We start from the raw sequence: 27,204 nt of genomic DNA, 5'->3' as shown, positions 1-27,204 counted from the left end.
ATGCTTCACAACCGCGAGAAACAGCTTCCCTTCACGGACTACCACTGCCCGGATAATCTCCTCCGTATCGATATATCCGCGATCCGGTATCCCTTACATGATCCGCACCAAACGCCGGCCAAAACCGGCTCCGCCATATGGCGTGCTGCACGGAAAATTCGGCCCTACATCAAGCTGCCCCTAATATCAGCTATGTACGGCAGCTGCTGCAACTGGAGGGTCCCCAGTCCCCTGGTTTGGAAGGCCCATGAGATTTTTTAAGGTGTGGCTGCTGTGCAGGAAGGGATGCAAGGTGATGTGGGGGTGATGAAAGTTCGCCTTGACCGACGTAACTGCTGAACGGAGCGACAACCATTACGACCAGATCAGATCAACCAACATGCTCCAGCTTACTACAATGAGATCCGCTATCGTGCGCTCGATGCCCAGGATCAGGCCCGTCACAGTCCAGGCCATGGCGTACTCCACTCGTCCCTCCTCCACACCAGCCTCCTCCAAAGACGATACCTCCAAGTCCACTCCTACAACAGAACAACAAGAACCACAAAAGAAGAATAGACTATCGGACGAGGAGTTGATGCGTATCATGGAAGAGCACAGTGGAGATGGTGGAGCAAGTGGGTTGGAGTATGAAGATGGACAGGCGTCGACGATGAAGAGGTGAGTTAACCTGCAGTGGAAGAGTGAGTGGATGGTGTTAACGACGGCAATAGGAGTGTGAAGAACAACATGTTCAGGTACATCTGAACGGATGGAGTTGGTTTTGTATTCGAGCAGACCTTGGCCGAGGGAAGAGGTGACTATATGATATACCCACGACGTCACAAGGGAGGTATCCCTAAAATGGCCACTACCGTACGATAACATGACAAGCCTGTGTGCTGTGCAATGCCTCACTCCTTCTCTCTTCTTACAATTCCCGGAGCTTGTCGCGCAGTATCGCAAATCTGCCTTTCCGCTCATGACGTCACCACACCCGAGCCCGTCCAAGTCGAGGATGTAACGTAGACACCCCAAAGCAGCTCACCATCAACACTCACACTTGAGCATACACCTCCATCTCCTGGCACTTCCAACCTTTTTAGCAGTTATCAGCATGGAAGACCCCGTCAAAGAAATCGGCTCAATCATCCACGCGTTGACAACCACCTCCTCGCCAGATGAACAGGTATCTTTCTCCCTTTTTCCCTCCCTTCCTCGGGCTCCTGAGAAGACGGAAAGTGCTGACGAGTTAAACGCAGCGAGAGACAGTCCGGAAATACTTCACAGAAGACGCATCCTTCGACCATCCCTACGTCCTCATCGAGCACGGCAAAAACAGCAGAGACTACATCGAGAAGATATACCAATGGTACAAAGTCATGAGTCCGGAGATAAAGTTGACTGTTCATGGCGTTGCGTGGGATGAGCGGAATCATAAGCTGTATATCGATGCGGAACAGGTGTTTACGCATTTCTTTTTGCCGCATATACATTGCACTGTTAGGTATGTCCATCTCGCCGGTCCTCGTTTCTCTCACTGGGATCAATGCTGATGGTATTCGTGTAGATTAACAACAAAAATCACCCTCCGACCCACCCCCTCCTCGTCCGGCACGAAATACTACATCTCGGCCCAAGAAGACTTCTACCAAGACCACGACGCAGTGGCATTCCTCCCCTTCTACGGACAACTTTTCTTGAAGTGGATGTTGCTTGCGGGAAAGAGAGTTGCGGGGTATGGATGTTGGTACGGAGCGTGGGTGGGGAGTTTGGTTGGGTGGTGGAGGCCCAGTGGGGATTGGAGGTGGTTGAAGGGGAAGGCCGGGGCCAATAGGGTGAAGGGGCCTGCTCTTAAAAACGCAGACAAATACTTGTAGATGGTGATACTAGCCAGATAACGATAGAGAGCATGCCAGTGTTCATTCATTGTCCTGTTCATGCTTGGTCGTCCCCTCCGACTTCCTCGTCATCGCTCTTGTCATCATCCTCCTCCAACATCTCCTTCGCAAGCGGACTCACCCTCCTAACCCTCTCCCCAAAGAAGAACAACCCATACGGCACCCCGACAAGCGCAACACTAACAAACCCCGTCAACGCTGTGGCCCATGTCGTCCCCAGTTTTGCATACACGATGATACTGACGTGTGTGAGGATTCCACCAACGGCAGGGGAGGGAAGGTTGACGGCTGCGAGGGCAGTGGAAGCGGAGGAGGCGTAGGCGTCGGCTATGTAGTTATAGATACCGATGAAGAGGACTGTTTCGCCGAAGCCGATGGGGATTCCGGCTGCGATTGGGATGAGGGGTGACAAGCTGCCATCAGAGGTGAAGGCGAACCAGAACAAACCAATCGGGATAGCGAGGGATGCGACCAAACTCATCATCAACCTCGACTCCGGCACGCTCTTCCCACCGTTCTTCTCCTTTTGTTGACGGAAATACCGGTCTTGCAGAGGCTGTGCGAGAATTGAAATCGCTGATCCCACGGCGAATCCAAGGAATGTGAGACCCGTTTGTCCGATGTTGAAGTGGTAGTTTTGTTGGAAGACGAGGGGGTAGGCGGTGAAGAACATGTAGATGAGGGAGTAGAGGAAGGCGTTGTACAGGGCCATTGAGAAGATGATGGGTTCTGTGAAGAGGATTTCTGTGGGAGATGTTAGTAGGTGGAGGAGAAGGGGGAGAAAAGAGAGGGAGGAACGTACTGAAGGCGCGGAGGGAGCCGTCTTTGAGGTCTGAAAGGATATTTTCGTCTTCGGCGCCGCCGGCTGCACGGATGTGGCTATTACCTCTTCGCTTTCTGATCACTCGTGCTCGTCGCTTTATGATCAATGGAGCGAGGGTCTCCGATGTCGGAAGTAGTACGAGCAAGACCACAGCTGAAGCAACTGCTGATATCCAGAAGAACCAAGGCAGCCCCAGTTTCATGAAAACATACCCGCCGACGACTGGACCGAGGGAAGGGCCAGCGGTAGACATGGATGAGAAGATCGCCATGGGCATACCTTGATTTTCTTCGTCAAACATGTCCTCGATCGTACCGCCGGTGTTGGCGAGAGGAACGGAACCTGCCAGACCGGCAATAAATCGACAGATTACGAGGACCCAGATGTTGTGGGTCAAGGCGCACGGGACTTGGAAGACTGCGTGTGAACTTGTCAGCCATGATCGAGGATCAGAGAGAGAGGAAGGAGAAGAGACGTACGTCCGAAGATTATGACGGAGATAATGTAGATGATCTTGCGGCCGACGACTTCGGAGAAGGGACCGAGGAGCATGGGGCCGATTGCGAGGCCAAGGACGAAGAGGGATTGGCCGAGGGTTGCGATCTGCTCGGAGACGTGGAAGTCTTTTTGGACGCCTTCGGTTCCAGAGCTCTGTGTAATTATCAGTCAATGTTCAGCAGATCAATTCGTTGGACGTACATATTGACCGTTGGTGACGGATCTACAGCAAATCGTTAGTTTTGTTTCGCAACGGCGGTCTTGGCGAATAACTCACATCATAACCTCCAACAAAGTCACGGCTGCGACAATATACCACTTTTTCCATGCAGGGAAGTTTCGAGGATTAGTCGGGTCACCTCTCTTCCACTTCACCAAGATATCCTCCCCTCGAGGCGCGAGGAGAGCTTCGGATTCGCTGGAGACATCGGATTCGGAGGACGCGTACTCGGCGGTTGAAATTACGCGTCGTCGAAGACGAGAAGAGTGGCTTGGATATGTTCTCATGATCAGACGTTACGAAGATGTCGAGGAGGTCGATGTCGGGGAACTCTGAGTTTTAGAGTTTGGCGGTGCAGAAGGTTGCAGTGAGATGAGCGCGTGGCCGCTGTCTGTCAACGTCAAATTCCCGTAATCGAGATGAAGATTGTCGATACCGTTACAATCGAGGTATGAACAGGATCATGAGACAGGATATTTCGAAGGAAACGCCTTTTGAAGAAGCAGAGGGCCTTGCAGTTGGTCCACTGTTCGTCCGCTGTTGTTACCTGCTGGAGCAGCACAATGCAACTTTACGCCGCTCTTGCATTCACCCGCTGCCACATCTTACCTGCAATATATTCGAGTTTGAACTACGCGCTGGGGCGTTGAGGAGAATCTAGCCAACAGATTCTTCCGCACCTTGCTGGTTGAGGCAGTATTGAGGTGGCGAGAGGAGGTTCGGTTTCCTGTGAAGAGAAGGGGCATGTTATGGCTGTTCCGGCTCGCAGTTCATCGAGGAAAGAGCTTGAGATGCTATCATTATGCTGATATCAGACGATTCTCAGAGCACACTTCTCAATCCTCTCACTACCATGTGTCATGTGTCTGTCAACTGGTCTAATGTTGCTAGACGAGATCGAGATGACTTGGGCTTTGGAGTGGTTGTCAACACTTTCATGCCGAGCCACAGAGAATGAGTCGTCACACCTGCGAGGAGAAGATCCATCACGAAACCTGCGTGAGGCAGCATTCACATTCACGGCTCCATTGCTGTTGCTTTGACTAGTCAGCCAAGTTCGCCGGCGGACTTTATGTTGCATGACTTCTCACGTGAAAGTGGATGTGTCCTCAATGCTACGTGGACGTGAACGACTTACCCACTGCAAGGACCTGAGGATATCCTATGCATTCAGATCGTCGTCTTATCATTATTTCGAACGGGAGGGATACAGTCCACAGGCTTTACTCCGCTGCAGTCACCCGCTCTAAGACACGGAAGGTTCGTGTGCGCAGTCCATCTTCCGGATGTTAAGATCCTCGGTTTTACGACATACACCTGTGACGTTCGTGCCCTGACTCCCAGTTCTGGTGTGTTAACTGCGGATGATCACCGAGACACCGATCTGGCCACGTCACAAAGCCTTCATCAGACAAGATGATCGATAAGAAATCTTGTAAGGAATGGTCGTGTCCGATTAGAAGCAGGTTATGCTATGTTGAACTACGGTGTCGGTCGTCGTTGATCCCCCGCATCCGTCTGATCCACGTCCTCATTTCCTCAGTGTACGGTTCGTCCAAATGGAAACCTTATTCAGTCTTATTTTTAGCTTTTGAGGCTTCGTTTGCATACAGGTGGCAGGATCATCTGGGCCGAGCCAGCGGGCCGCAATGTTGATGGAGGTGGCTTGGCCGCACGGACGGGTCCCGCATCGTGTTCAACTTTTGAGGTTTAGGAGTTTGTTAGCCGGCATATGCTACGGACCTCGAGCGGGACTTGTATGGAAGTATTCCGGGCCGTCTTCGTTCAAACGAACCATTACATGGATTGGAAGCTCATGGCGGTCATCGGACCTCGTGATTTCGATAACCTATAAAGATGTCGGCCTGTCCACCCTGGTGGGAAGCTAAACAAACACTTTCTCTCGTATTCAGTCAATCGCTTACGAGTCCGTCAGTCTATCGTTCGATCTTCGATCACCACATACATTCATTGTCTTTTTAGACACCACTTTCACTTTCTCGAACACAAACAACTTTCGTTTCTCGACGTTCTATACACCGAATGTCTTTCACAATCTTTTCGTTCATCGTCCTTTGCTTGGCCACATTGGCAAACTGTATGCCTATCTTCTGTCCGTGCACGACAAAGAACACCACCGTCACCTCTTACTGCGAGAACTCCGCCTCCAGCCGTCAATGCTGGGGCGACTACGACATCCGCACCAACTATTACGACGACGAAGCGCCCTTCAGAACTGGTGTCACCCGTACCTACTGGCTCGAAGTTACAAATACGACCACATTAGCCCCCGATGGAATCCACAGACAGATGATCACCTTCAACGGCACCTTCCCTGGTCCGACGATCTGGGCCAACTGGGGAGATGAGATCGAGGTGCATGTTACGAACAAGCTTCAGGACAATGGTACCTCCGTTCACTGGCACGGTGTGAGGCAGTTGGATACATGTGAGGAGGATGGTGTGCCCGGAGTTACCCAGATGCCAATTCCCCCAACGGGATCTTACACCTATAAGTTCCTCTGTTCCCAATACGGCTCTTCTTGGTACCACTCGCACTTCAGTCTGCAGTACGCTGAGGGTATGTCTGCATGATCCTATCCTGCACATGTCGGCTAATATCAATTTACAGGTGCTGTCGGTCCTTTGACGGTGTACGGACCTACGTCCGCCCACTACGACGAGGATCTCGGCCCTCTTATCATCAGTGACTGGCGCCATGAGACTGCGTTTTCTGACATGGCACTGCTCTCGCATTCTGGCGATCATCTTTTGCAAACCGCGGTGAATATTCTACTCAACGGCACCAACACGTATAACGCCACCGAAACTGGGCATATCACCGGCCATCACTACAACGTCACAGTTGAACAGGGAAAGACATACAAGATGGGTCTGGTGGGTGCTCTGACGGAGAATGCTATCTACTTCTCTATGGACGGCCACAAGTTCACCATCGTCTCGAACGACTATGTTCCAGTCGAGCCAGTCGAGGTGGATTACGTCTATATCGGCATTGGACAGCGTTATGACATTGTTTTTGTAGCGAGCGGCGAGATTGAGAATTACTGGATTCGTGCTCAGCCGGCCGAAGTCGGCGGCTGTGCTATCAACGACAACAAATGGAACTCCAATGCTGTTCTCCGTTACGCTGGCGCTCCTGCAGTGGACCCAACCACCTCTCCTGTCCTGTACACAGATACTACTGATACTGTTCACGGGGAGTACCCGCAAACTTGCCAAGAGAACTTCTTACCTGCAGGCCAGAGGTTCACTCCGATGGTTCCTTTGAATGTCCCTCCTCCGTCGTTTGATAACTTCCTCTTTGCCCAGGTCGGTTTCCACTGGAACGGCTCGGATCACCCTGGCAGCCATGCTTCTCAGTTGTTCTTCGTCGAGAAGCATGAGGACGTGACAGATGTCACAAATCTCAACGTAAGTGAAGTGTTCAATGTTCTCACGGATATCAACGAGACGAAATGCGACGAGCACTCTCTGATTGTTAACTTCAATGCACCCACACTTCTCAATGTGATGGAGAACGAAGACAATGCACCTAACGCCAACGTGTACTATCTCCGACAACAAAGGGACGAATGGGTTTACTTCGTCGTCCAGTCCGAGATTCCTATCGCTCATCCGATCCACTTGCACGGACACGACTTCTTCGTCTTGGGCCAGCTCCATGAGCAGTTCGAGGCAAGCCATGTCCCGTCTTTGAACCTCACCAACCCTATGCGTCGTGATGTTGCGATGCTTCCCGCTGGTGGAGCTTTGGTACTTGCGTGGAAGACGGATAACCCAGGTGCATGGATCAGTAAGCTTCCCTTATCCACACTCATTCTTGACAATTGAACTAATTCTTGCTCCAGTGCACTGTCACATCGCTTGGCACGTTGGTCTTGGATTGGGTTTGCAGTTCGTCGAACTCGAGGATGAGATGAAGAGCAAGTTCACCACTGTAACCGACCAGGACAGTCTCTGGGCCCAGAACGCTCATGCTTGGAGTGAGTGGTGCATGCACGATCTCGTTGATCAGGATGACAGTGGAGTGTAAGAGGATGACAGAGCAAGGCGGACTTTTAGGGCATTTTGTCGCAGCACGGGCGTGAATTCTTCATGTACGTGAAGCTAAGTAGGGTAAACCTCAACGATTTACTTTCTTTACGCATCGCAATTGAAAAAAGATCAAGCAAAAAAGAAATGCATTGTGACTGACGACTCCTGACCAGCAGGATCATAATTACGAGAAGATGAGAACCCATGTCCTAACACCATATGCATACCTGGGCAACAAAACAGATAAAAGTCAAAAAGGTTTTACAAACACAGTTCATGAAAAGATTAGGGGTTAGTAGCAGCCTCAGTCACCGCTTTCTTCAACTTCTCGGACTCGGTGTGCCTAGCACGTCTGGCCTTTCCCGCAGACGACTTCTTCTTCTTCACTTGCCCATCGCGGTGATTATGGAGGACCTCGTCGGTTGCTCCCTCACCCGGTCTGGACCTCGGTGTGGGTGTATTCGTCATCGTGCTGGAACTCTCTGTTCCCGAATCGCTACCATGGTCCGCGGCACTTTCATCCGCAGCACCTCCTCCACGCTCTTCGCCGCCGTTGGGTGCAGGAGCCGGTGGAGGAGCCGGAGGAGGAGCCTGCTCCGCACCACCCGCGTCTTGGCTACCACCGCCAGGAGCCCTTTGAAAGTTATCATGCTTGGCCTCCGGATGAGTTTGCGTGCCGGCGTCCACAGGATGAGCGCCGAACAAGGCATTTTGCTCCATTTGCATGGAAGAACGCATACTCATGGAGACGAGCTCAGTGAACAAGTGATATTCGCTCATACGGAACCCACTAGCAACATTGGTGAAGAAGAGGAAAGCTCTCCTCAACCTAGCCAAGGCCGCGAGATCCAAGAACCCATATGGGTCCGTGTACCCAGCATCCATTGCGTTGCGGTCGATCTCATTCAGAACAGAGAAGGCTTCATCGAAACCCAGCCTCACATTCCTGGACGGGGCCGGTACCGTTTTCTCGAAGACGAAACGACAAGCCAACGAAAAATGAGCGGTGGCCCATCCGCGGAAGCAGTGACAGCAGGCATTGCCCTGACCACACTTGAGGACCTCAGAGGCGAGCGCTTCCTTGTCCGTAATGGTAAGTCCAGCAACACCGTCCTTCACCACAACTTGCAGGATGTTTAACATGATCGCCTTCGTAACTTGAGCGACCACGGAACCGTCATTGACGTTGTAGCAGTATTCGCGACCATCAGACGTCGTGCGACGATACGGAGGGAAAGCTTCCATATAGCTCGCGAACGTTGGAAGATCCTCGTTGGGCACCAGTTCCCACTGGCAAGTAGGACAGGTAAGCTTTCCGTTGTTGAACGGCGGCGAACGAGGGTTGACAGTTGCTTGAGCCCCACGGGCGCACGCCCCGTAAGTCTGCAAAGCCTCAGAGATCTCCGTGGCAGCAACCTATGAGCGTAGATTAACACATGACGACAAGGAAATAATACAATGTACACGTACGCCCGTCTCAACTTGATGAACCATGGACACGATAGTTTCTGAAGGCTGTTTTGTATTCGCTACATGCAAACATGCCATCCATAAGACTATAATATCCTTGAGATCCGCCGCCGCATCGAACTTCTGCAAATAAAAGTAGGTAAACCTCGTAGCTCCTCCATTGATCACGTCGGGGAAGTTGACGAGCACACGAGCTGCTGTCAATAGGGTAGGAAGAGAAATCAAGACCTATAAAACAATTGTAAGCTCAGGGTTGATCAAACCACAATCAACGCCCAATCGCCTCAAGACACTCTTTCTCAGCACATAATTGCGAGCTCACACACGCGCCAAAATCCCGGTAACCTCAATCAAAGTCAAACGAAGCCCAATACTGCGTCGACATACCCCCTCCCATCAACATCAATGGAGAGTACACCAGGGCAGATTTCGCCACCCCGGGAGGAGTAACAGCACTTTGGGGCGGTCCCCGAACCAACTAGACAGATTGCAGGAGGCCGACCCTAATGGTGACGAGGAGATAGCACACTTCCACCACACGTCTTAGGTGCAGCTTCGGTACACCTCTTGATGAACCCCGTGAACGTGAAGAACACCCATCGGTACTCGCCACCGGACCTTCCCCCCCTGCCGAGCCCGTCATTTCCATCGTGCCTATATGGAGGTTGATGAAGCATCGTTCTGCATAATCATATGCCGACTTTGAAGAGAGGTCCAGACGGATTCGCGGTGCGCGGTGGAGATACTGAGTCGGAGGCCCCGAAGCGCTTGGGTTGTGTCGATGAGCTTACCTGTTGCCTGTTTATGATTGCGTTCAAGGGTTGATACATGGTGAAGTGTCGAAGTGTCGATGTTGTCGAGTGTGAAGAAAGGCAGAAGGAGGTGGGCGAGAGGCCCCTTTCTTATACCCTTGCCAAGACTAAACAGCACCAAGGAAAACTTTCGACTAGCCCAATCCAGACACAGAGGATTACGTACTTCCCCTCCTTCCCGTCCGAGCCGGTTGCCTAAGTTGCCTGCGATAATGCCTCGGGGGGGGGGGGCACTCGGATCTGCGCGGGGCATGGCTGTTTTGGGAAGGTTCAGCATGTAATTCGGAAGGTTCATTGTGCCGAGCCCCGCTCCCCGAGGAAAGTTCAGCATCAGCTGAGCCCCGCGGTAACACGGTGGCGTGCGCGGCCACCACCCCAGGGAAAGTTCCCACGCTCTCGCGCTACCTCACTAGTTGATTGATCTTTGACACCGTCTATTTATAGCAACAACTAACCCCTTTGGGAAACCAAACGAGCTAATTGGACCAGCAACGTTGCCGAGGTGGTGAGGGTTAGGGGATTAGGTAAGCTCGCAGCTTGAAGGTGTGGGAACGAGTGTCGTTCTCAATCACCCGCAGTCTTTCACTGGCTTCAAGAGCTTCCAATCGGTCCTGCTCCTTTCTTGTCTTCGAGAGAAGATGTCTCGCCTGTTTCAGCTTCTTTCTCTTCTGCACAATCAGCGGGACGGACGGACATGGATGTCGATGCGATAAAATCCCCGATCATTAAACGTATCCCAGCGAAAGCTCGTGCCACAGTTCGACTATCTACCCCTATGCCGCAAAGGTCGAGCGTATCGAATGGACATCGGAGCACACTTGCTACACTGCCGCCCCCCAAAGCCGCACAACCCGTCATTCAGAATACCGGTAGGCACGCGAGGTCGGTGGGTGCACCTCAAAGGGCTCCAACGCGAGAGAGCATTGGGATTGACATGTTGCTTTGTGCTGCGGATCAGATGGCACCCCCAGCATTACGCCCAGAGTACGCATCTGCGATCGTCCAGGCCCTTGCGCAGCACAGTGTTTCGAATTCTGCGCGGGCCGGTCCACAGGGAATGCCTCAGTTTCATGTCCCATATCCGTATCTGTATCCTGTCCCGCACACGCCCGTCTCAAGGAGGCCCGGGCATCCGAGTCTCTCTGTTACGGTTCCTCCTCATCCGCTGCCTCCCTCTTTCGCACCTCCTGCTCTCCCATCCGCTGTACGCCGCCGGACCGACTCTTCAGCTAACTCGCCAAGGAGCGCCGGAAGCGTATCAGGTTCGCGCCAAGTAGGAGGATTCAGCTTCCCTGAGAAGAAACAATACACGACAGAGTCATGGCGCCAAACGAAGAGACACGCGAAATCACTTCTTCCTTCCTACGAGTGGGTGCCTAAGCAGAGGCAGAGTCCCTCAACGGCTCAGGTGACGCACCCTCCCTATGTGCAGAAGACGGAAACTCCTAAGGGCAAGCCTGCTCGACCTGAGGTTATTAATATTGCCGATAATGTTGATTTTTGGTCGCAGATTCAACGGAGGAGGGCCAATAGGCAAGTCCAACGTCGAGGAGATGTCGATGAAGCCTTAGTTCAGTTGGAGAGGATGTACGGGCAGACTGAAAGGCAACGATAGACGCCAAGTGACAGAGCTTAAACGATATTGTTGGATGATGAATCATGGTTGATTGCTTGAGATTGCCGAGGTTAAGACAGCTGGAAAGGAGGAGCGTACGGCTTGATCATGAAAGAAGAATGAGGGAAGGACTCAGGACTCTTGATTAATGAACTGAACCATGAACAATACTTTTTAGAATGGAATGAAACACTAATTAATGGGTACATACGAACGGACGATTTGTGCACGCCCTTCGTGGGAGACTACCCTTTTGTGCATGCTGTGGCCGGATAACCTTATTCTCTATCGAGCAAGTTGCTAGACCTTCTTAAACATAATCTGTCTTGAAAGTTCCTTTTTTATTGACATTTCGGGATGATCCTTAATTAGGCTCCCTTTGCCGGAAACGTACAAACCGCCCCTGTAACGTAGAGAGTCAACAAACGTAACTATACGCAATTCGCCCGCCGACCTCGAGACCTCAGTCGTTCTACGCTTCGCCTTTTTTTTTCGCCCATTCTTTCCTTCATGGAGTACTTGACAAACACGCTCGCCACGCCATCACAGCTTGCTTCTCCTCCTTCCCGAGCAGATGGCATCGATCCTGATCTGGAGCGACGTCTGAGGTTCGTAGCAGCAGGCTTGGTGCAAGAGATGGGTGTGCAACTGCGGTTAAGGCAGGAAGTTATTGCACATGCTATGATATTGTTGCAGAGATTCTATTTTGTGGCGAGCTTCGCGGAATTCGCAATACAGGTGTGTCATATCAAACAATGTCAAGGAATTAAAACTGACGCGATGGGCAGGATATTGCGCTAGCAGTAACATACCTTTCTTCAAAGCTCAACGAAACTCAGAAATCTTTACGGGACTGTCTGAACGTGCAACATTACATGAAACACTATCACTCTCGGTCATCAACAGAGTACATACCTCCGGATTACTTCGATCAGACATATTACTCAGGCCGCGAACGTCTTTTGGAGTGTGAGATGGAGGTGCTAAAACGATTGGGTTTCAAAGTACAAGTTGCACTGCCGTACAGTCTGGCGTTGAGCTACGCACGGGTATTAAACTTGCCAAAAAGCGTCTTTCAGAGGATATGGAACACTTTGAGTGATGTGAACCGGGGTATATTGCCGTGTATCCACGATCCAGCAGCATTAGCATGTGGATCAATATGGTTGGTTTGTCGAGGGGGGGCTGGAGGAAAGGGCGGAGAGAAGGTCAAATTGCCACCAGGCTGGTGGGAGCTCTTCGACGTCGAAAACGAGGACCTTGGTCATGTTGTTGCTAGCATCGAGGCTATGTATGCGTGGGTGGAGAGCGAAAAGGATACGTTCGCGGCTATGCCATGGGACACTGAAGGATTAAGAAGGCTGCTGACGGCGAGAGATGGGTTAAAGGAGAATGTAGCGAGCAAGTAGGGGTATATTGGTATTCTCGGCCTTCGCAATCAAACTCGACAGGCCATGCACTCATCTGTGTCCGTGTTCATCGTACATATCCTTCCACAGTATCAGAAGCCGCCAAAGTCTTCATTACTCCTTCTACCTCCTAATCTCCTCCCACCCCTGCCACCGCGGTGGCCGCCGCCTTGTCCACCTTGTCCTTTCTCCTTCTTACCATGGCTGGCAGCCTCACCCCTCGGATGAGCACCGGCTGAAGCAAGCGAATGTTTCGACACAAGCTCGTGAACGGAGCCAGCACCACGCGTAAGCTCACCGAGAAGATTCGTCAGTTGAACGTCCGCAGTTTCCTTTCTAAACTCATTCCTGAACGGCGTGTTTCCGTCGGAAGAGTTCATTGGAAGTTGGGCACACAACGCGTTCATCTCACGCAGTACGCCAGCATGGGGCTGAACCTTTCCTGCCTTCACATCCTCAAGATATGACTTCAGCAAGCGGATGCGTTGCTGAAGTAATGAGGTGGCGGAGGCGTATGTCTTTAGGTACTGCACAAGACCAGCCTCATCACCGCCTGCTGTAGTCGAAGGATGCGAAGCGTGATCAACGGCGATGCGTTCAGCTTCACCCGAGACGATTGAATATGAGGGTGCAGAAATGAAGCGGGTAACCATGGACGGTGGCTCGATAATTGACTCGTAGATAGCGATAGGCAGATTGGATGTGCCAGATGTCGAAGACGAAAGGGAGAAGGTGGAGGGGTCCAGAGTGAGAAGGATAGGAGAGTCGTTCTCCGTCGCTTGAGCAAACTGGGTCTGGAATCCTAGTTCCCATTCACCAGGCTCGGCTGCGAGTGTAAACCAACCCAGAATGTCGTACTGCGGGAATACCTGCTTGTACTGATCCGCTTTAGTAACAAGGAAAGGCACATCCAGAGTTTCGTCGGGTGTGAGGGTTAGCTGGAAGGCGATGTCAAGCGAGAGTGTCCGGCCGGATTGAGTGCCGAGAAGGACACCAACAAGGTGAGGTAGGGGAGCGTTTGTGGTGGATTGTTGCACACGGCAGCGAGTGTAAAGATCGGAAACGGTTAGGAGAACCAAAGGGTGCCTAGAAACCGTTAGAAAGGAGTAGATGATGCAGGAAGCTGGCATACAATTGCACTTGCAGACCACTATTGTTCTGAGCAGTCGAAATGAATTCCGACATTCTTCCAGGCGATTTCAGTTTCGATGGGATTTGGAATGTCGACGTTACACCAGCTGCATGACGACGCTTCGTACAGCCAACCTTGCCTCGATACGGAAGGCGACTGTAACGTAGACTTTCAAATTTCCCGTTTCGGGAGACGCGACGCGAAAAAGTCGGGATCGCGACACAAGGCCTCCACCTCTTTTGCCATGGATCGTGGTTATGACGAGGACAGAAGGTGGCAGGATGGGCCTCAGCAAAATGATACACGGATGCCCAACAGGTATTCTATGCCTCCTACGACGGCACCGGGTCGATCAACGCCCCTTCCACGAAACATCAATAATTACCGCCCTCCAAGACGCATGAGTCCACCGAGACGTCGTTCAGATTACTCTATGCCTCCTCCTGCGCCAAGAAGGGATTGGGAAGTGGAGGAAAGTCTGAAGTTCAAGCCAACTTTCACGGTGGAGGACGAAATCGAGAGGAATAGACAGTTGAGCTCGGGCTACGAAGGCCCGCAAGGGCCGTCAGTTCCACTATTCTACCCCGACAGTCAAAGCCCAGACCGCTCCCAACAGACACGCATTCGTACACCCCGGAATCAGGATTTCATGCACCAAGAGAATGTGCAGGACAGCGACATGCGAGGGCGTCAAATGAACGAGTTTGCACGCCGTCCTCTACCTACATCGGCGCCTCATACACCGAACTCTACGTACATACCATTGCCCTCGACACCTGCTCCACAAGCATCGAAGCATGTTTCAATTGAGAACGTGCCCGTGACAATGAACGCCGCGGATTTACGCGATTTATTTCGTGAGGCTCAGGATGTGACACAAGGAGGCTCCGCGACATTCACATTGAGTTTCGAATCATTGAAGGAAGCCACGGAGGCCGTGGAGTCTGGTGGTGCGTCTTTCTTGGCCAGACAGGGCGTGAAGATGACGTATGGCTCCACGACGACTGATGACAGTTATCTTCGGAAGGCTCAAGCGCCTCTGGCTCCACGCCAGACCTCGAACGGCGTCTTCAGGAAGGAACCTCTTGGAACGCCTTCGACTGGTCTGTTCATTCGTGGTTATCCGAGCCAGTTTACGGAGGACGACTTACGACGCTTTTTCCCAACGGCCATTTCATCGCACGCACGAACCGGACAGAAGGGGGGACAGAAGGGAAAGGGCTGGCTAGGCTTCGTGAACTTCGCAAGTGTTGATGCGGCCAAGGAAGCAAGCGAGTTGCCAGCGGTTGAGAGCCTCAAGAGCGCCGGAGCTGAGGTGACGTTCACAAGAGACAAGAAGATGCTTGCTGGCAATCATGCGACGTCGTCTACAGGGCATCAAGAAGCAGCACCGCTGGATGATAAGCAAGAAGACGATATTCCAGCCACGCAAGAGATGCTCGTGATTGGAAGGGACCCAGACAGCCCCCCGGACAGGAACATTTTAGCCTCGACTACAGCATTTGTAAGGCCGAATGAAGCGCGTCCCTCTTCAAGACAAGAAACGACCGTTTCGTTCTTCAATCGTGATGGTATGGTCGATCCGGCCCCAAAGAAGAGGAAGAGGGACCAAGAGGGGATTGAGATCCTAGAGTTGGGGGAAGCAAAATCCGCGCCTGAACCACGGAACCACGTCGTAGACGCAAACCCAGGAGAAGATGATGAAGGAATATCCAGCAAACCAAAGATTAAGAAGAAAAAGAAGGCGCATCAGGATCAGTCAGTGACGGTTTCGGAACCCAGTGAGAGGGACACTCCGAACGGAGGTGAAGCAACCGTACAGAAGAGAACTAAGGAGCGTTCTTCCCGGGAGCACAAGGAAAGGGAAGATGCAGCTGATAGGTCAAATCCCGACGCGGTTGTCAGCTCTACAACTGCAGTGACAGAAAAGGAGAAAAACCGGAAAAGGTCCAGGCGAAGCGACGTCATCGATGTCGACGTTGAAAGGGTCGTGCAGGAGCCGGTAGTTACAAGGAAAGAGCGCAAACAGAAGCGTCGGCCTGAACCCGAACCGACTCCAGAACCTTTGGAAGCGCAATCTGACTCTGACAGTAGCTCGTCGTCCAGTGCCTCGTCTCTCAATTTCGAGTCTTCCGACGATGAATATGAGGCTACTACACGCCTTCAGCAGGAGCACCTCATCAAAGATCTGATTCACGATATTACCGCTGACCAGCGAAGGTTGAAGAAGCAGAGACGTGTTGTGTATGACCTAGAGGAGAGGATCAACCGACGCATTTCGAGGCTACAGGCGCAAATGTCATCAGTGGCGGAATTGCTTCAGACCGACGATGCACCAGCTGAACGCGAGCAGAGCGTCATTGAAACCCCGGTCATTCGAAACCGACCAGCAGCTGAGTCGAGCGCGACGTTGCCTGCTCCAGAAGAGAGCAGGAAGAAGCCCGAAAAGAGTTCCGAGCGCAAGTCAAAGAAGAAGTCAAAGGAGGTCGAACCGGTTGAAATCAACATCTCACAGCGACGTCTCAACATGATCAACGCAAGCGGAGAAATGAGAAAAAACGGAGCTCGCAACTCTCGATCATTGCTGACGCATCCTGCCTTCGACGACCTCGCTATGACAACCTCCTTGGACGGCTCAGTCAGGTTCTGGAACGCGCATGAGAGACAGATTATCCATGAGGTTACCCATGAGAAATGGGACCGGCCTACCATGCCAGAAGACGCAGCATGGGTAGATCCCGGCGTGATCGCGCTTGCCGCCAGCAGCAGTGGGAACCGCGGCGATCCTTCTCAGGTATCCTTGTTGCAGTTCAGCGTGGACAGCAGATGCAGGACTGTCGATGCGACACCTCACATCTTGCCCGACCATCCCCATGAAGGTCAAGGAGTCTGCGCTATCGCTGCATTCGGTCAAGGCAAAGACAGCCATTTCCAATTTGCTACGTCCGGATTCAGGCATGAAGTGTATGTGTGGGACATCAACCGCGAAACATACGAAGCTGAGTCTATCGTCTCAGTGCACAAGACCCACACAGCTGCCGTCCGAGGTCTCGAGTGGGAGGGTTCACGGAATTGGCTCGTTTCCGCTGACTCCAAGTTCGTTGCGTGGGATATGACTGCACAACGGGAGGCGAGGACGATCAAGTTACCGAAGGTCGTGCATGCTATTCAGCACAACCCTGTCAACAAGGCGTTAGCAATGTTGACCGTCGGCAGTCGTAACAACCAACTCCGGTTAATCGACTACCGCGTTCCAGAAAACAACAGCATTGTCCGCGAATTCGATTTCGGCTCATACCACTCCGGAACAGCCGCGATCTCCTCCTACATCCGCGGTGCGTGGAATACCGCCAACCCCTCCATGTTCGCAATCGGAACACATCAAGGAAAGGTGTTGTTGTGGGATATCCGATTCAACAAGACCAATTCGCCGCAGGTATTGCAGATTCATCCACCGGACAAGAAGGTTTTGCAGACGGCGTTTTTGGGGAGTGATACTATGTTGACGTTTGGGTCGGAGAACATGATTAACTTTATGAAGTTTAAGACTGTGTTGGCGGATGTCGTACAGACGTGAGACGATAGACATTTTCTCAAGACACTTAGACTAGCTATAGCTACCGAGCTTTCGTGGGAACACTCACCAGCTGCAACGAACACACCTGCATTGAAGAGGAATAACTGATATCACAAACAACCCAAACCTAGAAGTTACTCAACAAACTCGCCGCATTCCTCGCATCAACCCTCTCCTCCACTCCCCCAATCACCCCCACACCCCCACTCTTCACTGGTTCCTCCCTCTCTGTCACCGCCGCACTCGCCCTCGGCAGCGCACTCCACGGATCCGTATCCGGCCCCCCTTTCCTTGCTTGAAGATGCGATCCACTCCGTGCCCTCACCAAGTTTTCCCTCCCCAACCGTGAGAGACCCCCCGAAGAATCGATCGAGCGGATGTCTGGACGGACGGCCTCGAACGCCGCCAACAACCGTCTTTCCGCCTCGATGTTTCGTCGTGCATGATCCCTCATCGCGTGTAAGAGTTCCTTTGCGGTAGCACGCGTCCACGCCTGTACTTCTTCCTCCAGATTACTCGTAACCCGCGTGACTTTCGCAGCGAGATTCGTCTCGAAAGTTTTCTGTTCATCCAATAAAGCGAGAGCTTCGTCGACTTTTTGCGTGTTGATGGAGGAGGATGCTTTGAGGCGTGTTACGGTCGCCAACTGTTTCCGGGACGTGGATTCCGCGTGAATGAGCTCCCTCATCAATATTTGTCTCGTGGTGAGTGTTTCTTTCGCGATGAGGGCGGAGGAGGCGGCGAGGTGGAGGTGGTCTCCCAAAGATGCAGATTCGGCTGTTGCTTGTACCGTGTGATAATCCGCAATCTTCTCCACGCATTTCCCGAGCTTTCGGAAAGCGTTGGACATACCCAAGTGATGCTCCGGACCACCCATCCCACCAATCCGGTTACCGAATTCGAGTTCGGCGGCGGAGAGGGTGCGGCGGGTTTTTGAGAGTTTTTCGAGTTTGGAAGCAGTGTCGAGGGTTGAGAGGTAGAATTGTTTGATTGTTGGGCGGGAGGTGGCGAGGGGGGAGTTGTCTGGGGGTGGGGCGAGTTGTTTTATGGCGTGTCGGCGGAGACCTGTCGCTGGTGCGTGTCGGCTGATGCTTGGCGAGTACTGCGTACCAAAATTAGCTCTTGACGTGGAAGGTGAACTGAGTCGGTACACACCCCAAAATCAGATTCGATAAAGTGAACCATTTCCTCATCCCGGATCAACACCGGGTTCGCGCAAATCCTATCCAACCAATTCTGTACCCCAATTCTTACCCTTCGCTCATCTTCCTCGGTCCCTGCACCTGCGGAAGTCACGGGTGGTGGGAGAGGCGGGACGATACATTCTGGGTTTGCGTTGATGAGATATTCTTGGAAACGTGCGATCTCGGCGTGGGTGCGGCGAATGTCGCGGAATTGGGTTGTGCGGAAGCGGGGGAGGTTTGTCTGTCAACTGCTCGTCAGTATCTCATGTATGAGATCTACCACGATCCATATTGACCTGCGCATCAAACCGAATAATTGGGTCCTTCCTCCCTGACCTCTCGATAGCAGTCACACGCGTATTCAAGAAGTACTGGATCTGATGCGCCTTCTGCTGTGGCTGTTGCTGTTGCAGCTGCTGAACCTGCTCCTCTCCCTGTCCCCGTCCTTCACCAGACCCCCCTCTCTCTTGTTCTGAATGGTCCATTGTCCTGGATGAATGCTGCTCTTCTGTTCTCTGTTGTCCGTCGTCCGTCGTCCCAGCCCCGTGCCTTAATCCCGCGTCACCCAGATCGATACCCTCCCCCATCCTCGCTCGATCATCAAATGTCATAGTACGTCTCCTCCCTTCCTCTTGTCTTGATCTTCTTTGTTAACAAGAGACCAGTAACAACATCGGTCTCTCAACCCCCCGCGGCTCCGGCACAAACGGCTACATCGTCCGTAACCTCTCCCATATCCGCAGAAAGGACAGCACACCCTACAAACGTCCCGAAGAGATCGACAGAGAGGCTGAGCAGCAGAGAGAGCGAAAAGCCGATATAGGGATTTTGGAGCATGAGCGGAAGAGGGAGGTTGAGGTCAAGTGTTTTGAGTTGAGGGATCGGTTGGAGGAGGAGGGTGTTTTGGGGGAGGAGGAGATTGAGGAGAAGGTTGGGGAGTTGAGGAAGGATTTGTTGGAGAAGATGAAGAGTGGAAACTCCACGAAAGACGCGAAAACGTACAATCATCTGGTTCATTCGTTTCGGGATGAAAGCTGATACGACTGTTCAGGTTGAAACCACATCAAGTACATGACATCGCGGAAGCGAAACAGCAAGAACTCGAGAAATTCCGGAAAGCGATCTATGAGTGTGACCCCCCTCTCTCTCCCTCTCCCAACCCCGACTAACCCTTCTCCAGGTCAAAAGACGTACGACCATTCCGAGACAGAAGATGAAACCACCAACACCTCCAACAAACACAAACAGCCTCACATTATCCACACAAATGAACCGAAGACAAATGGGAAAATGACATCAGCAGCAACCTCCTTCATGTTGTCACAAGCGCGGCAGTCAAAATACTGGACCGCAGCAAAACACCTAGCAATAGCCAAAATATCGTCTCATCACGGCTCCGAAGAGCCACTCACTACACGCATATATGCTCTCCACTTCCTCGCTATCTTGCAAACTGCTCATCGTACATTCTCAAAATCGCTCTCTCCATGACTTAAGCAGAAACAGCCTCCTCCTTGACATCAACCTCAATCTCACCCTCCTCCTTCTCAGTCGCCGCATGCCCACTATCCTCATTAACAGCTCCCTCCTCCTTAACCTCACCCTCCTCGCCCTGCTTCACAGGCGGGTCAATAGCAACCTTGACACCAATCTTCCTTCCCTCGACCTCAACCCCATTCATCCCCTCCACAGCCCTCCCCTGCCCCTCGTTCCCCTCAAACACCACGAACCCAAATCCACGACCACGACGGGACTCTCCGCGTTCCGCGATCTTCTTGGCGATATGAGAGGGAACGGGACGGGGTGGGACGGAGGCGGACAGGGGGGTGTGGGAGTGGGCGGTGAAGAGGGCGCGGAGTTGGGTGGAGGTGTAGTCGTAGGGGAGGTTTGCTACAAAGACGGTTGTGCTGGAGGGGAGGCCGGTGGGGGGACCCTTTTGCTTGGGAGTCTTGGATTTCTTTTCCTTCTGAGTCGGAGCGGTGTTGTTCAGTTGCTGAGTTCCGTCCTCGACTGCGCCTTCGGGGATGTCCTTCTTAGTGGTGGCTTCGTCGCCAGTCTGCTCGCCTTCGCCCTCGCCCTCGCTGGAGCCGTTGGCGTTGGCGGTGGTAGAGGACTTCTTCTTGTTGTTCTTGCGGTTCTTGCGCTTTCTTGGGGCCTTGGTCGGGGCAGTCGCGTCAGCCTCCGCGTGAGCTCCCTCCACAGCCGCATTCTCATCCGCATTAACCAACGCATCAGCCTGTCCAGGAATATTGATAGCAATACCCTTGTTCTCTTCTCCTTCAGCAGGCTTGTCAGACCTCTTCTTCTTGGTCTGGCTGATCTTGGCTTTGTCGACGTGCAGCTTACGACCGGCAATTTCGCGACCTTCGAATTCGGAGACGACGCGGTCGGCGTCTTCTTCGGTAGAGAAGGTAAGGAAGGCGTAGCCGAGGGGACGGCGGTTCTTGAAGGGTAGGAAGACCTTTGTGGGGACGGCGGTGGGGGAGACGAGTTCGCGGAGTTCGGACTGGGTAGTCTTGAAAGCGAGGTTGCCTGCACTATCGTTAGCATGCCGTACGAACTCCCTTGAGGAGACAACATACCAAAGAACACCCTAGGGCTTGCTCCGACAGCCCCCGCAGCCTTCGTCTCATCCTGCACCTCCTGAGCGGTAGCAGGCGCCTCATCAATCTTCACCTCCTCAACGGCCTTGGTAACTTCTTCGACTGACATTATGATTGTGTCGTATGAATGCTCTTGGGGGTATATGCTCTTGTTTGCTTGGTTGCTGGTGTGTGAGTGCTGGTTCGATGGATGCTTCTACAGGCTACGACAGCCCCTGCTGGCCGATATGGAGCGCGCACCTGGTGACGAAACCGCCCCACTTTTAAATCAGATCGAATTATAACCCACATAAACCTATTCTGAAGCCAGCTGCAGAAATCAATGTTGTCATTACTCCCGTGTATCCTCGAATCCTCGTAAAAATAGAGCGTCCCTGAACTTGTGAACGTGTGTTTGCGCCGTTGATATGCTTGGTCTTTCGCCCGTCCGATCCCTACCATTCATCTTCGTCCCCTAGCTGTCCACTCATCTGCCACTAGGATAAAGCTTTTCCTGCTCTCCCCTGACGAAACTTCTCAGACTGGCAGCCTCGGCATCAGGTCGATTCGGACTGCTGGTTATTCCGCCGGTCCCTGGTGTGGGTACGCGTTCGCTCGCCATACTCGGCCGTCCCATATCTGGGTTTCGTACCTGTAGCACGCGTCTCGAGTAATCCTCATCATCTCTCAAACTTCGTCTCGAGTAGGAACTTTCGAAACGCATGAGCATGCTTCTTGGATCGAGACGCTGGTCCACAATGACCTCCTTCTCGCCCATGGTTCCCCCTGCCCATTTACCGACCAATGTAGATCCAGAGCGAGAGCGACCATAGAGCGGCGAGTGAACGTTCGAAGGTGTAGGTGAGATGGGTGGAGAAGAAGTCGGGAGGGCTTGCGAGTCGTGACGTTTCCGGTAGAAGAGGAAGTAAAACAGGAGGCCTGCGACGATAAGCGCGATGATGAATGCGATAGCGACAAAAACTCCGGCGACGCGACCCGCACTGGCGAAGAATCCACCGGAACTGCTGCTTTTCGACGTATGTTCTGCGCTCAGGGACGGCGTACTTGTAACTCCTGCAGAACTTGCCGTCATCGATGCTGAACTTTCCGTCGCTGCTGATGAACTCGAATCGGACGAAGGCGTGACAGATACTGACACCGAAGATGTTGGCATTGATCGGGAAGAGGAGAAGGAGGATGCACGAAAGGACACGGAGGAGGACGTACGGGCAGAGCTCTCACTCGTCGAAGTCGCGCTAGACGACGAAGCAGTGGAGGTAGAGGATTGCGATGGCGTTACATACACGATGCTAACTGCCGCCTTTGTTGAGGAGGAGGACGTCGTAGTTTCGGATGCGGTGGAAGCTGAAGCAGTGCCAGAAGCTTTGCCGATTGCGTAATAGTAATATAAATCTGTAAGCTCTGTCAGCATTTGAAGAAAATCAGGAGAGGCAAAGGAATCGTACTATTAGAAGTACTGCCACAGTAATCACTCGGGTAGCCAGGACAAGGGTCTGAGCAGTCGGAGTTGCTACTAGTTGAATCGCCGTTCGGTGCGATGTCCGAGCACCAGCAGTAGTATCCTTGAACAATAGCAAAAGCGTAGCCAGAGCAAGTGCTTTGACATGCACCGCTTGATTGATAAGTGCTGTAGACTGTAGGTCGAGTTAAATGCCGCTCAATTGGATAGGAATGTTGTTGGACTCACTAGAATCATAACCTGAACCGGTGTTGTCGGAAGCACAGTAGTTGGCCGATGCTACTGCGCTAAATACACCCAGGAAGAGATATAGTAGGCTCAATGCTGCGAAAGATCTCATCTGCGATGGTCTTCGGTCGCGCATTGATGGTGTGTATGGGGGGGGGTAGAGAGGTAGCTGGCAGGACAATAGCGCCTGTATGCTGGAAGAAACGAAAGGGGATGGGTTGGTGGTCGAGTGCAAACGAGTGTCTTCTTCAGTTCAGTCCAGGTTGAGCAGGTAGAAGTCAGCAGAAGGACATTGCCGTTTGGCTGGTTTTCCAGCTGGAGGTTGATAACTTGTTGGTGTTCAGTCCTTCTTTCGTCTAATGCAGGCTTGAGCACTCCCTAGGCCTTGGCCCAAGTTCACACAAATTCCACTGACGAAAGGGGCGCGTAACAGAAACGAAACCTTATTGTGCTGCAAACACACAAAGGTCAGTTGTATCCGCTGCTGTTGACCGGGTGTATGCTGTTCAATTGACTTGAATGTTCTAGTATATATATGAGGTGTATGCTAGATGTACTCGTCTGATCGGAGCAAGTGGAGGCTCGAGTTCCCGTTTTCCGTCCCTTCTGTTGCATGCCCGTGCTCCTCTGCGTCAGATCGAGAACGATCGATTTCTCTCCGCACACCTCAGCCTCGATCGCCCGTTGATCCGGTCCTGTATGCTGGTTATACTCTGGGTACCTTCTATCGTACTATCAACTTCTTTGTAAATACATTTAGAAATCAAATTCATCGTGTCCTCCTTCAACACCTCCCGTTCCTTGTTGCAATTCACCTCTTGAACATCTCAACACTCATCTGGGATCATCCCCTTCCCCCGGTCAAACTCCAAAGGGACTTGTCGTAACCAATCATCTCACTCAATGGAACCAATGCCTTCACCATTCTGACTTGCCGCTTTACATCTTCGTCAAGGGACAAGATGGTTCCGCCGCTCACCGACAACACCACCGAGATCTTTCTCTCCTACGGTATAGGTAACGCCCATGTCTGGCTCCACCATGTCCGTACCCACTGATTTGATCACCTCTATGTAAGTCGGTGGAGAGTCAGTGGTCAGTAGGTCTTCGTTGAAACAGTACCATGCGTGGCATGAAGCTGAGCAGAGATCAAAGCACCACGGACCAGAGCGATCTTGGCCGCCAGTGGCAAGCTACAGTTCACATCGTCGTGGGTCACGTCGGCTTGACAGTCATGGTAATGGACTTCGAAGCATTGTGGTAGTTCCTCCTGCTCAGCGATGTTAAAGGGCACGTGTGGTGGTGAGACGCTGATAGGGCCAGGGGTCAATCTCCTTCGAACCCTTCATATTATTCTTACTTGCTTTGTAAGCTTACTTCCCTCCTTGAATAAACCAGACCATTTTACACGCTTATAAGGTTACCTCCAACAAGCGATATCGACCACCGGCGGTCAGCGGAGGAAAGTTAAGGTTTCGGCACCCTGCAGTGTAACGTAGTCAGTGACTAGAAGATACAAAAAGCAGTTCTAACAAGACATCTTTTTCTCTTCGAAATTGATGAACTGCACCTCCGCTTCTTCCTCACTCTTACTGGCCATACGCGTTTCATTCCTCCCGACCCTACCACGACGCGTCTTCCGTTGCCCGCATTCACTCGGACGGACAACACGCGCTCCAGGAAAGCTGCTACATACCCGCCGCAGTACGTTCTCCAGCTCTCGTACAGCATATATCATGCCTCCTGTCCGCCGACATCGCACAGAGGCCCAACAACAGCTCGAGGAGGAGTTGGAGCGAGCTACGGATAAAGGTATCTATGATCCTGACCAGGATGCATCCCTCCGTAGAGAGGTCAGAAAGGGCTACAGGCAGTTGTTACGAGCCGAAGTGGGTGCGTTGATATCTACTGTGTATATGTAACGAATATTGACATGAATGCACAGATAATAAGACAGAGTATCTCAAACCGGGAAACAACGGGCTGCGAGATATTGTCCGGAGCGCAAACGTCCTTTTCGAGCAAGTTAGGTCCACCACTGATGCGGCTCTTGATTCTCGTCTTCTCGTCAACACATCCGATGCCGCTCGTGCAAAGGCACGAAAAATGAAGCTCGGGGACTCGCCCTTTGACGTCGATGAGTTTCTTTCCAAATTGATCACCTACGGGAACGGGCGCATACCAAATATGAATCCAAATGATGACGACAATATCAGAGAGTTGGATTGGAACAAGATTGGATTGGTCTCACTGAGGAGAGGAGGAAGGAGGCCGCCAACGATGGATTGGATGCTGGGACCTCTGAGTTTGGAAAGGAAAGTTCGAGAGCGCACTGAACGACAGCGCCTCCGCAAGGATCGCGCAGATCTTGTCAGACCACAGGCTATCGGTGAAGATGATATCGAGCAGCAAGAGAATACGACCCCTCAGAATGTCCGCGCCATATCCGACATCCTGGCACAGCATTCGCCCTGTCCGCTGTTCAAGTTCATCCTCAATCCTGAATCATTTCCGCAAACGGTGGAAAATATCTTCTACCTTTCCTTCCTTGTTCGAGATGGGAAGGCATCCATTCAGGAGGACGAGGATGGACTTCCAGTTGTCCAAGACTGTGAAGAGCCCGACGAAGCAGATTTTGCCGCTGGACTGAAGAAAAAGCAAATCATTTTTGAAATGACCGAAGCCATGTGGAAGGAGCTTTGTGAAGTGTTCGATGTGAGGAAAAGCATCATTCCGACAAGGAAAGCGATCGAACACAATACTGGCAAATGGTACGGTTAAGTATGGGTTGTAGCAGGTGTGAAGGTTGGACTTGGTACGGACACGGCGTTATTGGCATTCTTTGCATTCTTAGAGCGGTATGTTGCGATATTGGTACCAGTTATCATAGCATAAGGCAGGCAGGGCCATGGGAACCTCTATATAGAAGTATGGGTATAACAGGATACTATAGTAATAACTTGTCTCCCGAAACCGTACGGCATTCGCCAGACAAGCCTCCTCTGTACCCTCCAAACGCTTTCTCCGATCTCGTGCAGGCGAGTAAAGCTGCTTCTGCAAGCGCTTCATTTTCAGGATCTCCTTCCATGGCGCGAATGAACTGCTTCATTTTGATTGTGCAGAGCGTTCAGACTCGGAGACGCTCAAAACAGAGTCACAATTCCCTTACGTCAGTCGTGGGAAAACACATCGCTGCACACCTTCTCGAAGTTTGACATCGCGTCATCAAAGTCTCGCCCTTCACATAAGCTCCATTGCTCCGTCAGCTCTCCTGTCTCTCCATCCAGGGTAACACTCTCCGACAGTGCGAGCGGATCAACATCCTGTAGGTCTGATACTATAGTATGATCTCTGGGGCTTTGCCCAGATTGGCGTTCAGACGCCGTGTTCTTGGTCAATAATTGAAAACTCCCGTGCCCTTGTTCGACAACTTGAAGCAAGCTTTGCCTGAGCTGTCTCTGGTCAACCCTCTCGGTCGCCAATTCTCTTGTTTTGTCCATGATTTCTTCTTTCGAGAAGACATAGCACGTGCCGTCGATGCCGCGATGCTGATAATGACATTCATTCCAAAGTGGACAGAGTGTGTTGTATGGATAGGAATCGCTGCTAACAGGTCAGCATTCATGAATGAGCTTGGCAGATAACACCTACGAAAAGATTGGACAAAGCCGCGTTTGCCGAGTGTGGTGGAATCGCTCGACGATGGCGGTCTTCTTCGCATCGTCATGGATAAAGTATATTGAAGGTATGATATGATTAGTGTACTGCGCTGGATTAGTGTCGGATTTCTCATCTGGTTTCGGGAAGAACAAACCATCCGGCAAATGGGACATGCCTGGGTAAGATTGTGCCCTGTCTTGCCGGCGCTGGCCCCGCTACGGGAGGCTAACCTCCACTTCAAGATACAATCAAAGCAATAGACACTTATCTCGTAAGCATATGCGTCTGACTCGCGATTGGAAGGGTTCGTACTGCATGCAAGTGGGGGATATCCCGTATACGTCCGGATGATCCAGACAAATCACTGTTTACTGGAGTCAATAATATCTTAGCAGCTCTCGTGATCGCCATACTCGCCACAATCGAAGTTTTCATCCATACCAATGAGACGTCTACAGACTCATTAATGGCCGACATTGGTTACCGGCGCGGGCAGATGTCTACGTTACTTCCGAATTGCGGGGGCGCAAGGCTCGCATGCACGATGATACAGTTGAGCAATTCTTCAAAATTCG

At 52.0% G+C, this 27,204-nt stretch overlaps 15 protein-coding genes across 15 annotated transcripts; 9 read left to right on the top strand and 6 right to left on the bottom strand.

The window, feature by feature from the left end:
* Positions 1 to 454: 454 nt before the first annotated feature.
* SAICODRAFT_5824 (uncharacterized protein) lies at positions 455 to 747 on the top strand (the record flags this gene model as incomplete). The annotated part of the gene is made up of 2 exons (XM_019169594.1): positions 455 to 660; positions 714 to 747. The coding sequence occupies 2 exons, from the start codon at positions 455 to 457 to the stop codon at positions 745 to 747; spliced, it is 240 nt and encodes a 79-aa protein (XP_019025735.1).
* Positions 748 to 1,011: 264 nt separating this feature from the next.
* Positions 1,012 to 1,859, top strand: SAICODRAFT_89482 (uncharacterized protein; the record flags this gene model as incomplete). Its single annotated transcript, XM_019171635.1, has 3 exons — positions 1,012 to 1,168; positions 1,242 to 1,486; positions 1,550 to 1,859. Exons 1-3 carry the CDS (start codon positions 1,097 to 1,099, stop codon positions 1,857 to 1,859), a joined length of 627 nt encoding a protein of 208 aa, XP_019025734.1. The 5' UTR covers positions 1,012 to 1,096.
* SAICODRAFT_89481 (MFS general substrate transporter) lies at positions 1,640 to 3,747 on the bottom strand. The gene is made up of 5 exons (XM_019171634.1): positions 3,479 to 3,747; positions 3,403 to 3,424; positions 3,183 to 3,354; positions 2,683 to 3,120; positions 1,640 to 2,624 (listed from the first exon to the last, which is right to left on the bottom strand). Exons 1-5 carry the CDS (start codon positions 3,706 to 3,708, stop codon positions 1,918 to 1,920), a joined length of 1,569 nt encoding a protein of 522 aa, XP_019025733.1. The 5' UTR covers positions 3,709 to 3,747; the 3' UTR covers positions 1,640 to 1,917.
* Positions 3,748 to 5,521: 1,774 nt separating this feature from the next.
* SAICODRAFT_33809 (uncharacterized protein) lies at positions 5,522 to 7,478 on the top strand (the record flags this gene model as incomplete). The annotated part of the gene is made up of 3 exons (XM_019168318.1): positions 5,522 to 6,002; positions 6,054 to 7,238; positions 7,294 to 7,478. 3 exons carry the CDS (start codon positions 5,522 to 5,524, stop codon positions 7,476 to 7,478), a joined length of 1,851 nt encoding a protein of 616 aa, XP_019025732.1.
* A 145-nt stretch (positions 7,479 to 7,623) lies between these two features.
* Positions 7,624 to 9,233, top strand: SAICODRAFT_201481 (uncharacterized protein). The gene is made up of 3 exons (XM_019166217.1): positions 7,624 to 8,573; positions 8,676 to 8,786; positions 8,839 to 9,233. Exons 1-3 carry the CDS (start codon positions 7,700 to 7,702, stop codon positions 8,859 to 8,861), a joined length of 1,008 nt encoding a protein of 335 aa, XP_019025731.1. The 5' UTR covers positions 7,624 to 7,699; the 3' UTR covers positions 8,862 to 9,233.
* Positions 9,234 to 10,354: 1,121 nt separating this feature from the next.
* SAICODRAFT_201441 (uncharacterized protein) lies at positions 10,355 to 11,610 on the top strand (the record flags this gene model as incomplete). Its single annotated transcript, XM_019166215.1, has 1 exon — positions 10,355 to 11,610. A coding segment is annotated over one exon (1,023 nt), but the record flags the coding sequence as incomplete, so codon positions are not given.
* A 202-nt stretch (positions 11,611 to 11,812) lies between these two features.
* SAICODRAFT_29335 (cyclin-like protein) lies at positions 11,813 to 13,152 on the top strand. The gene is made up of 2 exons (XM_019167380.1): positions 11,813 to 12,115; positions 12,166 to 13,152. Exons 1-2 carry the CDS (start codon positions 11,888 to 11,890, stop codon positions 12,784 to 12,786), a joined length of 849 nt encoding a protein of 282 aa, XP_019025729.1. The 5' UTR covers positions 11,813 to 11,887; the 3' UTR covers positions 12,787 to 13,152.
* On the bottom strand, positions 12,414 to 14,006 carry SAICODRAFT_17617 (uncharacterized protein). Its single transcript, XM_019165838.1, has 2 exons — positions 13,919 to 14,006; positions 12,414 to 13,872 (listed from the first exon to the last, which is right to left on the bottom strand). Exons 1-2 carry the CDS (start codon positions 13,969 to 13,971, stop codon positions 12,879 to 12,881), a joined length of 1,047 nt encoding a protein of 348 aa, XP_019025728.1. The 5' UTR covers positions 13,972 to 14,006; the 3' UTR covers positions 12,414 to 12,878.
* A 115-nt stretch (positions 14,007 to 14,121) lies between these two features.
* On the top strand, positions 14,122 to 17,559 carry SAICODRAFT_201354 (WD40 repeat-like protein). The gene has a single exon (XM_019166214.1). The coding sequence runs from the start codon at positions 14,163 to 14,165 to the stop codon at positions 17,493 to 17,495; it is 3,333 nt and encodes a 1,110-aa protein (XP_019025727.1). The 5' UTR covers positions 14,122 to 14,162; the 3' UTR covers positions 17,496 to 17,559.
* A 63-nt stretch (positions 17,560 to 17,622) lies between these two features.
* Positions 17,623 to 19,164, bottom strand: SAICODRAFT_54159 (vacuolar protein sorting-associated protein Vps17; the record flags this gene model as incomplete). The annotated part of the gene is made up of 3 exons (XM_019169266.1): positions 17,623 to 18,597; positions 18,651 to 18,920; positions 18,976 to 19,164. The coding sequence occupies 3 exons, from the start codon at positions 19,162 to 19,164 to the stop codon at positions 17,623 to 17,625; spliced, it is 1,434 nt and encodes a 477-aa protein (XP_019025726.1).
* Positions 19,165 to 19,260: 96 nt separating this feature from the next.
* SAICODRAFT_29334 (cwf21-domain-containing protein) lies at positions 19,261 to 20,053 on the top strand. The gene is made up of 4 exons (XM_019167379.1): positions 19,261 to 19,291; positions 19,345 to 19,677; positions 19,731 to 19,808; positions 19,860 to 20,053. Exons 1-4 carry the CDS (start codon positions 19,284 to 19,286, stop codon positions 19,894 to 19,896), a joined length of 456 nt encoding a protein of 151 aa, XP_019025725.1. The 5' UTR covers positions 19,261 to 19,283; the 3' UTR covers positions 19,897 to 20,053.
* SAICODRAFT_17613 (uncharacterized protein) lies at positions 19,993 to 21,466 on the bottom strand. Its single transcript, XM_019165836.1, has 2 exons — positions 21,262 to 21,466; positions 19,993 to 21,211 (listed from the first exon to the last, which is right to left on the bottom strand). The coding sequence occupies exons 1-2, from the start codon at positions 21,389 to 21,391 to the stop codon at positions 20,172 to 20,174; spliced, it is 1,170 nt and encodes a 389-aa protein (XP_019025724.1). The 5' UTR covers positions 21,392 to 21,466; the 3' UTR covers positions 19,993 to 20,171.
* Positions 21,467 to 21,630: 164 nt separating this feature from the next.
* On the bottom strand, positions 21,631 to 23,297 carry SAICODRAFT_69816 (uncharacterized protein). The gene is made up of 3 exons (XM_019170509.1): positions 22,970 to 23,297; positions 22,728 to 22,916; positions 21,631 to 22,674 (listed from the first exon to the last, which is right to left on the bottom strand). The coding sequence occupies exons 1-3, from the start codon at positions 23,103 to 23,105 to the stop codon at positions 21,749 to 21,751; spliced, it is 1,251 nt and encodes a 416-aa protein (XP_019025723.1). The 5' UTR covers positions 23,106 to 23,297; the 3' UTR covers positions 21,631 to 21,748.
* A 1,408-nt stretch (positions 23,298 to 24,705) lies between these two features.
* SAICODRAFT_5813 (uncharacterized protein) lies at positions 24,706 to 25,750 on the top strand (the record flags this gene model as incomplete). Its single annotated transcript, XM_019169587.1, has 2 exons — positions 24,706 to 24,862; positions 24,915 to 25,750. 2 exons carry the CDS (start codon positions 24,706 to 24,708, stop codon positions 25,748 to 25,750), a joined length of 993 nt encoding a protein of 330 aa, XP_019025722.1.
* Positions 25,751 to 25,944: 194 nt separating this feature from the next.
* Positions 25,945 to 27,125, bottom strand: SAICODRAFT_201301 (uncharacterized protein). Its single transcript, XM_019166213.1, has 5 exons — positions 27,047 to 27,125; positions 26,942 to 26,993; positions 26,784 to 26,892; positions 26,621 to 26,733; positions 25,945 to 26,572 (listed from the first exon to the last, which is right to left on the bottom strand). Exons 1-5 carry the CDS (start codon positions 27,066 to 27,068, stop codon positions 26,140 to 26,142), a joined length of 729 nt encoding a protein of 242 aa, XP_019025721.1. The 5' UTR covers positions 27,069 to 27,125; the 3' UTR covers positions 25,945 to 26,139.
* Between the last annotated feature and the right edge of the window lie 79 nt (positions 27,126 to 27,204).

The sequence above is a fragment of the Saitoella complicata genome (assembly GCF_001661265.1).
Source record: "Saitoella complicata NRRL Y-17804 unplaced genomic scaffold SAICOscaffold_5, whole genome shotgun sequence".
Lineage (NCBI taxonomy): Eukaryota > Fungi > Ascomycota > Saitoellomycetes > Saitoellales > Saitoellaceae > Saitoella > Saitoella complicata.
Note: the sequence above shows the minus strand (reverse complement) of the source record. Positions and strands in the feature narration are given on the sequence as shown.

What these genes read in the sequence shown, in the direction of transcription:
- SAICODRAFT_29335 (XM_019167380.1), top strand. Translation starts at nt 11,888, where the DNA reads ATGGAGTACTTGACAAACACGCTCGCCACGCCATCACAGCTTGCTTCT. An exon ending in TCGCGGAATTCGCAATACAG is followed by an intron (nt 12,116 to 12,165) that starts GTGTGTCATATC and finishes CGCGATGGGCAG; the next exon opens with GATATTGCGCTAGCAGTAAC.
- SAICODRAFT_201354 (XM_019166214.1), top strand. Translation starts at nt 14,163, where the DNA reads ATGGATCGTGGTTATGACGAGGACAGAAGGTGGCAGGATGGGCCTCAG.
- SAICODRAFT_17613 (XM_019165836.1), bottom strand. Translation starts at nt 21,391, where the DNA reads ATGTCAGTCGAAGAAGTTACCAAGGCCGTTGAGGAGGTGAAGATTGAT. An exon ending in AAGCCCTAGGGTGTTCTTTG is followed by an intron (nt 21,212 to 21,261) that starts GTATGTTGTCTC and finishes ACGATAGTGCAG; the next exon opens with GCAACCTCGCTTTCAAGACT.
- SAICODRAFT_17617 (XM_019165838.1), bottom strand. Translation starts at nt 13,971, where the DNA reads ATGTCGGAATTCATTTCGACTGCTCAGAACAATAGTGGTCTGCAAGTG. An exon ending in AGTGGTCTGCAAGTGCAATT is followed by an intron (nt 13,873 to 13,918) that starts GTATGCCAGCTT and finishes AACGGTTTCTAG; the next exon opens with GCACCCTTTGGTTCTCCTAA.
- SAICODRAFT_69816 (XM_019170509.1), bottom strand. Translation starts at nt 23,105, where the DNA reads ATGCGCGACCGAAGACCATCGCAGATGAGATCTTTCGCAGCATTGAGC. An exon ending in CGGTTCAGGTTATGATTCTA is followed by an intron (nt 22,917 to 22,969) that starts GTGAGTCCAACA and finishes CTCGACCTACAG; the next exon opens with TCTACAGCACTTATCAATCA. An exon ending in CTGTGGCAGTACTTCTAATA is followed by an intron (nt 22,675 to 22,727) that starts GTACGATTCCTT and finishes CAGAGCTTACAG; the next exon opens with ATTTATATTACTATTACGCA.
- SAICODRAFT_29334 (XM_019167379.1), top strand. An exon ending in TCCACGAAAGACGCGAAAAC is followed by an intron (nt 19,678 to 19,730) that starts GTACAATCATCT and finishes ACGACTGTTCAG; the next exon opens with GTTGAAACCACATCAAGTAC. An exon ending in TTCCGGAAAGCGATCTATGA is followed by an intron (nt 19,809 to 19,859) that starts GTGTGACCCCCC and finishes ACCCTTCTCCAG; the next exon opens with GTCAAAAGACGTACGACCAT.
- SAICODRAFT_201301 (XM_019166213.1), bottom strand. Translation starts at nt 27,068, where the DNA reads ATGGATGAAAACTTCGATTGTG. An exon ending in GGATGAAAACTTCGATTGTG is followed by an intron (nt 26,994 to 27,046) that starts GCGAGTATGGCG and finishes TCCAGTAAACAG; the next exon opens with TGATTTGTCTGGATCATCCG. An exon ending in CATGTCCCATTTGCCGGATG is followed by an intron (nt 26,734 to 26,783) that starts GTTTGTTCTTCC and finishes AATCCAGCGCAG; the next exon opens with TACACTAATCATATCATACC.
- SAICODRAFT_201481 (XM_019166217.1), top strand. Translation starts at nt 7,700, where the DNA reads ATGCATACCTGGGCAACAAAACAGATAAAAGTCAAAAAGGTTTTACAA. An exon ending in GCGCTTCCTTGTCCGTAATG is followed by an intron (nt 8,574 to 8,675) that starts GTAAGTCCAGCA and finishes ACGTTGTAGCAG; the next exon opens with TATTCGCGACCATCAGACGT. An exon ending in CCCACTGGCAAGTAGGACAG is followed by an intron (nt 8,787 to 8,838) that starts GTAAGCTTTCCG and finishes CAGTTGCTTGAG; the next exon opens with CCCCACGGGCGCACGCCCCG.
- SAICODRAFT_89481 (XM_019171634.1), bottom strand. Translation starts at nt 3,708, where the DNA reads ATGAGAACATATCCAAGCCACTCTTCTCGTCTTCGACGACGCGTAATT. An exon ending in CCGTCACCAACGGTCAATAT is followed by an intron (nt 3,355 to 3,402) that starts GTACGTCCAACG and finishes ATAATTACACAG; the next exon opens with AGCTCTGGAACCGAAGGCGT. An exon ending in CGGCTCCCTCCGCGCCTTCA is followed by an intron (nt 2,625 to 2,682) that starts GTACGTTCCTCC and finishes CATCTCCCACAG; the next exon opens with AAATCCTCTTCACAGAACCC.